General features: G+C 43.0%; 1 protein-coding gene and 1 pseudogene across 3 annotated transcripts; one reads left to right on the top strand and one right to left on the bottom strand.

The window, feature by feature from the left end:
- Positions 1–275: 275 nt before the first annotated feature.
- Snrpd1 (small nuclear ribonucleoprotein D1 polypeptide) lies at positions 276–10,975 on the top strand. 3 transcript variants are annotated; one of them, XM_032885814.1, is made up of 4 exons: positions 276–420; positions 2,942–3,018; positions 6,591–6,659; positions 10,600–10,975. In XM_032885814.1, the coding sequence occupies exons 1-4, from the start codon at positions 407–409 to the stop codon at positions 10,674–10,676; spliced, it is 237 nt and encodes a 78-aa protein (XP_032741705.1). In that variant the 5' UTR covers positions 276–406; the 3' UTR covers positions 10,677–10,975. The 3 variants fall into 3 exon arrangements, with proteins under 3 accessions (XP_032741705.1, XP_032741702.1, XP_032741703.1); XM_032885811.1 differs by having other exon boundaries at positions 281–420; positions 6,468–6,659; XM_032885812.1 differs by lacking the exon at positions 276–420 and adding an exon at positions 645–891 and having other exon boundaries at positions 6,468–6,659.
- On the bottom strand, positions 8,506–8,621 carry LOC116885057 (annotated as a pseudogene).
- Positions 10,976–12,281: the final 1,306 nt, after the last annotated feature.

Below are 12,281 nucleotides of genomic sequence, written 5' to 3'. Positions count from 1 at the left end.
CTTAGCCAACGAAAGACAACTTGCAGGATTGATTTCCCTGCTTCCAACATGTGGATCCCAAGGATTAGGCTCGGATCTTGGAGGGCTTCTCTCAGAACTTTTCCTCCTTTGACGTGTGAAAGTTCCAGGCCTTCACAACTGGTTTTAATAAATTCATAAGTGGTCTCCGACTCCTGCAGGTGTAGTCCACCAGCCCTTCCGCTCTCCGAAGGCGCAAAGCGCTCCTCCCGTCGCTAGGAGCCGCTGTCGCTCTCCCGGTGGCCGGAAGGCAGCGCGGCTTCCGCGTTCTCGTCGCGCATCCGCAGGTCTCCGCGCGCTCTTCCGGCCATTCATACCCCTAGTCTGTGGGTCTTTGGAGCCTGAATTCCGTGGACAGTTGGACTAGAAGGGAGATTGCGCCGCTAGGATGAAGCTCGTGAGGTGAGGAGGGTTACCCGGCTGGGGGAGAGCCGCGGGTAGAGAGTTTGGGCCAGCTTAGGAGGCCGGGCCGCTGTGCTCCCAGGGAGGCGGGAAAGCCGCGTGCGCGCGGCCTGCTAACGGCCTCCGGCGCCCGGGCCCCGCCGCGCCCTGCTCGTCGCCCAGAACCCTGGGCAAGGGACCGGCGCGTTCAAACCCCCTCCGGTCTTACAGGAATGAAGGGGCCAAGCCGTCTCTGTCCACTTCTCATCCGGCGACTTAAACGGAGCAGTGGTCCCTCCGTTTTCGTGGCGAGTCGGAGCACTTGCAGTGACGAGGACTTAGAAGTAGGATGGTTTTATCTGCAAATAACGACGCCGATTTGCAAGACGTTTTAGATTAAGTTCTCCTTAATTTTGACCGACCAAAGCATGTAACTCGTTAATGTAGGCTTCTGACTCAGGAAAGACAAAGTGTCTCTGGATGGGGCAAAAGGTAACAAGTTAATTTCTCCTGATTGCATAGATTATGTCGGAAGTGGAGACTTGTTTGCTGGTTTGATTAATTCCAAACTTACAGGCTTGTGGCCAAGTCTGGGGCAGGATATATAATATCTAAGCCAGTTTTTTTAAATATTTAGTTTCTTGTGTCAAGACCTGTTGTAGTTGACCAGAATGCCTTTGGACACTTTTAAAAGTGCTTCCCAAGTGCTAGATTACAAGCATACATTTTTCTTGGTTTTGCTCATTAGAAAGTAAATTATTATTTGTGTGTGCTCGTGCACAGGTATGTTATAAGACAATTTTTGGTAATTTGTTTTTGCCTTCCACCAGGGTCTCAGGGATTAAAATTCAGGTCCTCAGCCTTTACAGCAAGTACTTTTTACCTGCTGAGCCAACTTGATGGCCCTGCTCGATATTTTAGTCAATTAATTGATTTTGTTAGTGGTAATGATTGGTTTTGGGGTGAGAGAGCAAGCGCGTGTGCTCCTTGGTTGGCTTGGTGCTCACTGTGTAGACCAGGCTGGCCTTGAATTCACAGAGATCCTCCTGCCTCCGCCCCCCTAGATCTGTATTAAAGGATGCACTACCATAGTTTGATTTGGTTTGGGTTTTGAGATTATACTTATGTGCAGGGTGGAGGGTGCCACAAATTAGGAGGCAGAGGCCCGAGCATCTATGTAAATTCAAGTCCATCCTGATGAATTCCAGGGCAGCCAAGGCTACACAGAGAAATCCTGTCTCAAAAAAAATAGTTGCATTTATTTATGGGGGAAGTTTGTGTGTACAAAGATGAAAGGACCCGTAGGAGGAGTCAGTTCTCATTATTGGGATCCTCAGACTTGGCAGCAGCAAGTGCTTACCCTCTGTGCATATACCGTCTTGCTATGCTTCTTCCCAACACCCCTCCCCCACCGTTTTTTCTTTTTTTGCATAGATAGAAAACTGGGAGATTGTTAATTGTTACTGGTGAGGGCCTGCATAAATGGGTTTGTAACGGCAGAAAGTTGAAAACATCATTCACAGTGGGGTAATTGACATTTCCATATAGTAGATTACTATCTAGCTCTTGGAATATTTATTTTTAGGGAATTATCCCCAGTGTAAACTGCTAAATAAGCTCCAAGTACTGTTGATGCCATTAAAGAATAGCCTACTTTGTGTAAAGTAGAATCTTACATGTATGCTTGTGGGTTTACCAAGAATGCAGGAAAAGAGAGGTTCTTTATTTCTACCATGTAATCTTATGCTATCAATTAGAATTCTTATTTCCTTTTTGTGTCTGAAAATTAGTCTAGGGTCTTTTGTTTGTTGAGACAGTGTCACTGTCACTATGTAAAACAGGCTGGCCTCCAATTCACAGAGAACCATTTGCCTGTCTAGCAAGCACTGGAATTAAAAGATGCACCACCACTCCTAGTGCTACTCTAGGATCTTCAAATATCTTCATTTAAGGTTGTTTTGTAATAGTCTCTTTCTAGTGTTCTGTAGTCGGAAGCTCAGGACAGCTATGATTATGGCTCAACCCAAGTTAACAGACTCGGGTGTAAGCTTATGAGTGCTCTGCAGCCTGTGAGGTGCAGGTTGGACAGTTTTTCATCCAGTGTGATCCAGTAACGCCCAAAGATGCCAGATGAAAGTTTATTTCTTCATTCCTTTATAAGTTTATGAGTTTGGTTCAGAAAAAGTTAAGCACTGTGTATTTATTATGAAGAATTATTTCTAAGATGTTTATTTTATGTGTGAATGTTTTATCTGCATGTATGCATCACAAATTTGCCTGGTGCCTAAGGTCAGCGTAGGCCTCCAGATCCTCTGGGAGCAAAGATAACAAATGTTTGTGAGCTTTCGTGTGAGTTCTGGGACTCAAACTGGGTCCTCTCAAGAGAGGGGAGTACTCTGAACTGCTGAGTTAGCTATCCAGACCCCATATGAACTGTTGTAGCATTTTAAAGATTTTGATCTCTAGCAATTTTACTCTACCGACTTCATCAAAAGACTTAAAATGTTAAGGTAAAAAATCAGGACTTTATTTCTTTTTATAGATTTTTGATGAAATTGAGTCATGAAACTGTAACCATTGAATTGAAGAATGGAACACAAGTCCATGGAACAATCACAGGTAAGAAGACTGTTTCTGAAATGTTTTTGTTTAAGGTTTTTTGTTTGTTGTTTTCTTCCTTTTGTTTGTTTAATGAGCATTGTTCTTTTTGTTTCATTCTTTTTGTCTGAATTACTGAATGGAACTTAATTAAACCTCATCTTTTTAAAACATTTTATGTACATTAATGTTTTGCCTGCATGTATGTCGGTGTGAGCTATCAGATCCCTGGATCTGGAGTTACCCTGGAGCTGTGAGCTGCCAAGTGGGTGCTGGGAATTGAACCCAGGTCCTTTGGAAGAGCAGCCAGTGCTTTTACCTGCTGAGCCCTCTCTCCAGCCCGACTCCTCTTACATTCTTGCACTGCAACTAAACCAAATTGCTGGTGCTGCTCCTGTTTTCTTGCCTTGTATACCTTTTGCTTGCATGTGTTCTGTATAGAATGTTGCTTCTTCCAAAACACATCTGAGACTTGCATTTTTATTGCTCTTGTGTTTCATGTTTGACTGTAAGTTGTTGTTGGCCTATGTTAATTATATATGATATTTTACTATGGTATTTTTGTGCATATGTACTGATTTTTATCATTGTTCATCCTTTATTATCTTCTCCTAAAACTTTCTTTTAAGTGGTTATTGAAGGGGGAAAAATAGTATCTTAACATGTGTTTCTTTTTTTTTTTTTTTTTTTTTTTCTTGTGGTTTCTGTTTTTTTTCTTTTTTTTTTTTCCCTTTTGTTTTTTCTCATTATTTTTACCTTAGGTTTTTCTTTTTTTGTTTCCCTTTAACTCCCGAAATTTAAAAGAAAAAAAAATCTTTTTTTTTTTTTTGACTCATTCATCCCTAAATTAAATTCTTTTTTTTTTTTTTTTTTTTTTTCCCCTTTGCTGGTGTTTTTTTTTTTTTTTTTTTTTTTTTCCCCAACCCCCCTTTTTTCTTTTTTTTTTTTTTTTTTTTTTTTTTTTTCGGAGCTGGGGACCGACAGGGCCTTGTGCTTGCTAGGCAAGCCCTCTACCACTGAGCTAAATCCCCAACCCTTAACATGTGTTTCTATTCTCTAAAATACCGAACTTGTAGATGTCTAAGTTTTTAATAGGTAGGTCCAATGTTTTAGTAAACCAGGAGAAAATGGGATGGCATTTTGTGGCTTTTCTAGGAGTTTTCAATGCTAATTGTGAATGGAGCTGCCTGTTTATGTTTCTAGATATGCGCAGTCTGCATATCTAAGGACGTATACAGTTGCTGCCCTCCTTAAAGTTTCTTGAGGATGGATTTGGTCTGTTTTCTTTAGAACAGCATTGGGAAAGATCTTGTCCTCTCCTCTCCTTTCTTCCTCCTCCTCCTCCCTCGTTCTCCTTATTTAGATGTAGGGTTTATGTATCCTAGAATGTACCTCAAACTCACTGTGTATATTTGAAGATGGCCTTCTGGTTTTGTGCCTCTAGCTCTTGGCTGCTGATATTACAGACATGCCCACCACACCTCTTTATTTAGTAATAGGGATTGGAGCCAGGGCTTCATGTATGTAAGAAAGTATGCTACCAGCTGAGCTATATTCCCGAACCCCAGAGTGGCATGTTTGCGCCCCCCCCCCTTTTCTTGTCAAATCTAACAATGAAAACTGTAATACAAAAGCAAAACAAACCACTAACATACGTTTCTGTATCTTATATGAATGTATACACATAAGCATATAGGGGAGATGGAATGTATTAAGACTATCTAGGAAAGAAGAGAACTTCCTTCTTCGGAGAAAAAGAAGAAAGCATTTGTTATTGGGTGTTTTTTTTTGGGGGGGGCGGTTCTGTTTGTTTGTTTGTTACAGATTTTCAGTATAGCTGTTTGTCCTGGAACATGGTTTGTACAACAGGATGACCTTGACTCGGTAAGATTGGCCTGCCTCTGCTAGAATAAAAGGCATGCTTCACTCCTGCCCAGCAAAGAAAGGATTTGTAGTAGTGAATTTTTAGAGAAAAGAGCAGTAAGGTGAGCCTGGCATTGGCTCTTACTTGTAATGCCAATACTTAGAAGGCTGGAGCGGAACCCTTAGTTTGAGGCAACTCTGGTCTGCATAGTGACAGCCTAACAGAACAAAAACAAATATACAAACAAGCTCAGTTAAGGGCGTATTACAAGGTGATAGAGCAGTTGCCTAGAATGCTTGAGGTCCTGGATTTAGTCAGTCCATGGCACCACAAAAACAAATCCTTCCCACTTAGAAAGACATAACAAGGACCCAGACAAATGACCTAGTTGGTGAAGTGCTCACTATACAAGCTTGAGAGCCTGAGTTCAGACCCCAGCTCCCCAAAGCTGGGTACTTCTATCCTGTAATTCAAGTTCTGAGAGACTCCGTCTCAGAAAACAAGATGGGGGAGTGTCGGCTCAGCTGTTTGGTACAGGCATCTGCTGCCAGGCCTGACAGCCAAGTCCATGCCTCAGGATCTACACAGACGAAAGAGCGGACTGATTGTTGTGGTTCCTGATCTCTAGACATGCACCATAGCGCACAGATACCTGCCTTCCCATATAACCATACTCATCCTAATACATTGTCCTAAGACTGTTTTTGAACTCTGTATGTATGTGAGTGCAGGGGCCTTGGAGGCCAGAGGTACTGGGTCTCTGGAGCTGGAGTTACAGGCAATTAGTTCTGAGCCTCCTGATTCCAAGTTCCAAGAGCAACTTGGTTCTCTTTAAGAGCCTTGCACACTTACCATTGAGTCGTGTCTCTGGCCCCTAAAAAGTCATTTTAAGTAACTAAATAGGTGTGTTAAACTGGGTATGATGGTGAGTACCTGTAGAGCAAGCACTTGAGAGACTTGGGCAGGAGAATTACAAGTATGAGACCAGCTTGGGGCACATAGACTTTGTCTCAGGAAAGTGGGGGAAGAGTTCCTAGTGATAGGGAAAATTACCTGTGATGGGAAAAATACCATAGGTCTTTAAGAAGAAAGACCTGTGGCATGCTAGAGGGTAAGAAGTTATGGGGACAATGGGAGGATTTTACTGCAAACACTATCCAATCCTGGGATAAGAATTGGGTTCTGAAGGTAGTGGGCTCGTGGCTCTTCATAGCTTGCTGAGCTCGTCTCCTTGGTCTGCACATAGCTTCTTTCTTTGTTGTCCAGGCTTTCCTTGAACACGTGCATTCCTCGTGCCTCAGCCTCTTGAATGCTGAGATTACAGGAGTCACTTAACCACACCACCAGTGCGTTCAGTTCTGTACATGCACTCAGCTCTGTGCAGAAGCATTATGGCTAGGAAAAGCCGTTGTGAAGGGAACATTACTGATTTCTTTTGACATTTCCCCCACTGTGTGTGTATTTGGCATTTCCCCCACTGTGCGTGTATTCAGTTGTCACAGGAACTGACCTGTGACATAGCAGTTAAGAACTCCCTAGGGTGTTATTTCCACAAGGTAGATTGCCTTCTTATCATGCTGGTAATTGTTCTGCTTCTCCCCTTTAGGTGTAGATGTCAGCATGAATACGCACCTTAAAGCTGTGAAAATGACCCTGAAGAACAGAGAGCCTGTACAGTTGGAAACATTGAGTATTCGAGGCAATAACATTCGGTATTTTATTCTACCAGACAGTTTACCTCTAGATACACTACTTGTGGATGTCGAACCTAAAGTGAAGTCTAAGAAAAGAGAGGCTGGTAAGTGTAAAGGTGTTTATATATAGTGTGACTCACTGTTCACAGTATGTTTGTGACAACGGTACTCTTGTCGCTCAGAACATCGTGTGCTTGTCTTAGTACATGTGCTACGCAGAGCTCCTGGTGCTGCTGTGGAGAAGAGCCCTCCAGTCCTCTCTGCTGTTCTTTTCTTCCACGGAGTCTAGATTTGGGGGCTGGCTGCATGGCTTCCCCATCCTCTCCCTCTACCACTTGTTTAGATGCTTGATAAATACTTGTAAATTCATTGTGAATTTTTTTACCCATACAGCTAATTTAACTTTGTCTTTTTACTCTGTGTTCCTCTGTATTCCAGGACAGCAGTCTTGACCTTGTTATCTGTGTCAGCGCATGCTTTATTTTCTGGCGTCTTTTTTTTTTTTTTTTTTCATAAGATAGAATATTAGCTGTAGGTTTCCCATTTTGTGACACAAACACTTACTTTCTCTGGCTTTCCTAGAACTCACTCTGTAGTCCAGGCTGGCCTTGAACTCAGATCTGCCTGGAATTAAAGGCATGTGCACTATACACCATGTTAGTTTTGTTTGTTTTAACTTTTTGTGGGTTCTTTGTGAGTTTCACATCATGCACCTAATCCCATTTGTCTCCCCCTCTCCTCATACTTGCCCTTCAGCTGCCTTCCACCTTGCAACCTCCCTCCCAACAGAGGGGGAAAAATATCTCCTTGTGGAAGCTGTAGTATACAGTGTGTCTCACAGTATACCCTTTTGTCCATATTTTCTTTGCTTACAAATCCCCATTGCAATGAGTCATTGGTCTGGTATTCTGTTATCCTGTTTGTACTGGAACCTCACTCGGACTCATATTCTATTGTTGCCCTGTGTCATAGAAATCCTATAGTTTTGGATCTGTAGGACCGGCCCCTTCAGCACTCCCAACAATTCATGGATGAGGTAGATGTTGGCCTGGACCAATTCAAAGCCCTGATCTGGGCCTGAGAGGTATCTGAGCTGGTCAGCCCCCTGGCTCTCCCGTGGGTCTGGCTTTCCTGAGTGCAGCAGCAAGTGAGGGGCACAGCCAGCTCTACTGCTCTCATGACCCCAGGGCTAGGTCTCCTGGATATTACAAGTAGTGAGAGGTAAATGGTGAGGAGTGGTAGAGCCAGGCCTCCCGTATTTGTATCCTCGCCTGCCTGGCTAGCTCACTGAAACACCCACAGTGTGAGGGGCCTGCTTTCCCAGTTTACTGCAGCTTGGAGACAGAAAGGTGGGGTCAGTTCTTCAGCACTCATGCCCCTAGGGCCAGCTCTGTACAGCCCTCAGAGCTATAGTCCCCTTACTGGCAGTCCAGATAAGGTATGTTCACCTGATCTTTGATGGTAATAGACTACAGACCCAGATGTAGTCCTAGTGTCAGCACAGGTCAGGACCCTGTGGCATCACCAGCTACTCACATCAGGGTTCTTTTGAGTCTCCAGTTGTGCCCACATCCTTCTTTCTCTTCTATTTCACCACCACTTATTTGTTCCTCTTAGTGACCTTCCACAGGGTTTCTGAGTGTCTGGGGTTTTCTCAGACGTTGTCTCAGGAGTGCCATGTCTTGTTTATGCATTATGGCTCTGGGCAGGGGTCATCTTGGGCATGCATGATCTACTCTCCAAGGCCTTCCCGGCACCAGACTGGTGGTGATCTCAGGCTAGCTCTGTCCAGGACCCATGGTGCCTGTCTTGCTCAGGGCTCACTCATCACTGGCCAGCCCAAGTGCAAGGGTCATCTATCTCGGGTTCATTCTTACACAGGGCCTGTGGTGCCAAACGGGGTTCTTCTGGCCTCTGGCTTGTTCCTCATCCTGGGAGCCTGTTCCAGGCGATGTTAGGCTACTAATCCTTCAGATGTTCATAGGTCAGAACACTGATAGAGACATAGCCCTTCTCCACTCTGCCATCTACTGACACATGTGACACCTTTGGGGGGGTGGGGCAGTGTTATTTTTTTTTTAAGTTTATTTATTCTTTGAAAATTTCATACACATACACAGAATATTTTGACTAGCTCCTTCTGAACTTCTTTCTATATATCACAACTTCATGTCTGATTGTAAGGCTGTCAAACCAGGGCCAAATCCCTGAAAAAAAACAGACTCTCACAAAAAATTTTTTTTAAGATTTATTTATTTATTTTATGTATGTGAGTACACTGTAGCTGTCTTCAGACACACCAGAAGAGGGTATCAGACTTTATTTCAGACGGTTGCGAGCCACCATGTGGTTGCTGGGATTTGAACTTAGGACCTCTGGAAGAGTAGTAAGTTCTCTTAAGCACTGAGCCATCTCTCCAGCCCCTACTATTTATTTTTATAAAGGCAGTTAAAGAGGACATTCTCTGCCAAGAAGTGGAATAAAATTACTTGCTATGCAAGTAACTCATGACCTGAGTTTGATCCCCTAACTAGTAGCGGAAAGATAAGCCAACTCCCACAAGTTGTACTCTGTCTTCCACATGTGCAGTGTGCATCCTCACAAGTGTACACACACACACACACACACACGTGATAGTAAAACAGTTTATTGAGAACCAACATTGGAGGAATGGAGGGTCTTACACGTACAAGACGAACAATCTACTACTTAGCTACATTCCCATCGTTTTGCATTTTTATTTTTACATATTCATTTATGCATGTGTATGTGAGGGGGGGGTGTTTGGGAGACGTGACTGTCAGCCATTAATGGAAGAATAGGGCAGAAGAAAGGGCCATTGTTTTATAGAGGGTTAGCATGGTGACCTTGAGTCTTGACTTCCAGCCAAGAATGCACTTCGCCTCTCAGCCCACTGGAATTAGTTAAAACAATACAAATGCTTTGGGGTTTCCTCAACCACCCCCACCCACCAGTTTAAAAAGGAAGGCATTTGTAATTCATAGCTTGAAAAGAAAAACACTGATTTAACCCTTTAAGTCCCACCTTATGCTGCTGTTTTTCTTTTTTTTTTCTTTTTTCCGGGGCTGGGGACCGAACCCAGGACCTTGCGCTTCCTAGGCAAGCGCTCTACCATGGAGCCAAATCCCCAACCCCCATGCTGCTGTTTTTCTAAATTTCAAGCCTTTGTGTGTCAGTGTCTGTGACTCCTACTTTTCTTTCCCACCTACTTTGTAAAGGAAACAATGCCAAGCTTCCTGAGTTGAGGCGACTGTGGGTCTTACTGATCGCCACAAGTAATGTCATCCATTTTTATGGGGTTTTTTTTTCTTTTTTTTGTTTTTTGTTTTTTTTTTGCTTTCTGCCTTTGTATCATCTTGCTCTTTTGTATCTAAAATCCTAGTTTCTTCAGAAAGCTATTCTTCCTTTACTAAATGCACACCGTTAATCCCAGCACCTGAGAGGCAGAGACAGGTTGTCTCTGTAAGATTGAAGCCAGCCTGGTCTACAAAGTAAGGTCCAGTAAGCCAGGGCTAGAAAAGAACAAACTTTAAAATAAATAAATGTAGGCTTTACCAGGGTGTGGGGATATCGCTCGCTCAGTGGCAAACCTTTGGTTTGATTGACCATGGAGTAGTGGTGTTACACTTCTCGGTTTGACTACATCAAGCAGGGGTGCTGCTTTCTTGACTTTCTTTTCTTTTTTTGTCCTCATGATAACCAGCTAGAGAGATAGCTGTGTGTTCAAGGCTCTGTCATGATTAAGCCAAACAAGTTTTCAAGCTCTGACTTGGGTTAACTTGCTTGGCTTTTTCAATAAGCAGAAATCTGACATAGGGTATACATTTGTCTCCCTGCTTTGTACATGATGGTAATTGTGTTCATATGTGAGAGAAGCTACGTTAAAGATTTCTTTTTATTATAGTTGCTAATTTAAGAGATGTCAGTGGGAAAGGGTTCAGGGTAAGCCCGTGTGGTGGTGGTGGTGGTGGTTACTATGCTGTTGAAGAGAATTTCACCTGCTTTGTTTTACTTTTCCCCCAGTTGCAGGAAGAGGCCGAGGCCGGGGTAGAGGAAGAGGACGTGGTCGTGGCAGAGGAAGAGGGGGTCCTAGGCGATAATGTCTCTCAAGATTGCTGTTTCAGATTGATAAGGAATTTGGGGTATTTTTTGTACAGGTTTTGTTTGTTTGTCAGTTTTTAATAAACATAAGGATAGGGACAGAGTTGTCTGCTGATTATCAAATTGAAGTTTTAGCGGCTACTGTATTCATAGAGTATGTTCCGCATGAAATACATATGTACTGAGCATGGGTTTGATTCCTTTGAGTCCATTATTTGGGCCCCTTTTGAGATGAAGTAAATTCTTGGTATTTTAATAAAGTTCTTACTAGGATGAGATTTAAAACTCATCCTCTTTAGTTTTACTCCATGGAGCCTTAGTGGTAAAAGAAAAAAATAAATGACTTTTCCTGGTGGTGGTGGTACATGTCTTTACTCCCAAGCACTCAGGAGGCAGAGACAGGCGGATCTCTTGAGTTCCAGGACAGCCTGGTCTACAGAGTCAGTTCCAGGACAGCCAGGGCTACTCAGAGAAACCCAGTCTCAGACAAAATCAAACATTGGTTTTGTTACTGTTAATGTGTTTTTGAAGAGGAAGTTATCAATAGAAAGAATATAGCCTTGGCTGTTCTGGAACTCACGAGGTAGACAGGACTGGCCTCTTAAGTCACAGGGATCTGCTTGTTTCTGCTCCCAGGGATGGAGTTAAAGGTGTGCATGCCAGGCCTCATCAGGAGACTTGATAAAAGAATTTAGTACTTTTACTTGTGCATATATGCATACATCTGGGTGTGTACATGTGATTACAGGTGCCCAGAGAGCTGTTTATATGAGTGCTCTGCTTATACACCAGAAGAGGGCATTAGATGCCATTATAAATGCTTGTGAGATGCCATGTGATTGCTGGGAATGCTAGGACCTCTGTTCTGAGTGTTCTTGTCTGCTGAGCCATCTGTCCAGCCCCTGGCCTTGGAGTCTCCGTGTAACCAAAACTGACCTTAGACTCCAGCCACTCAGGCATCCATCTCATAGACTGGGATTTCAAGCTTGAGTTACCACACTCATGTTAGAAGTTATTTTAGGGGCTGGAGAGATGGCTCAGTGGTTAAGAGCACTGACTGCTCTTCCAGAGACCCTGAGTTCAAATCCCAGCAACCACATGGTGGCTCACAACCATCTGTAATGAGATCTGATGCCCTCTTCTGATGTATCTGAAGACAGCTACAGTGTATTTATATATAATAAATAAATAAATCTTTTTAAAAAAAGTTATTTTAGGTGGTTAACTTTAGAGGAAGATAGACCTCAGTATATACATTTTTGTAGTGCTTATTACCAATTATATGTTACGGGAAGCCATTTTGAAGATATTACAGCCTTAATCTGTATTTTTAAAATTATTTTTGATAGGCATATGGGGTTTTGTTTTTTTTTAATTACGTCTTCTGGGAGCTAGGAAGATATATTTGTAAAAAGTACTTGCTAAATAAACGATCTGAATTCATTCCCAAGAATTCAAAAAAGCCAAGCATAAGTCAGGTGTAGTAGTGTACACCTTTAATACCAGCACTGAAAGAGGCAGGCAGATTTCTATGAGCTCAAGACCAGCCTGGTCTACATAGTTTCAAGCCAGCTCTTGGGGTTGAGAGACAAGTGGTTCTCTGA

The sequence above is a fragment of the Rattus rattus genome, chromosome 15 (genome assembly GCF_011064425.1).
Source record: "Rattus rattus isolate New Zealand chromosome 15, Rrattus_CSIRO_v1, whole genome shotgun sequence".
Taxonomy (NCBI): Eukaryota; Metazoa; Chordata; class Mammalia; order Rodentia; family Muridae; genus Rattus; species Rattus rattus.
The sequence above is the reverse complement of the archived record's forward strand: the minus strand, read 5'-3'. Positions and strand labels throughout refer to the sequence as shown.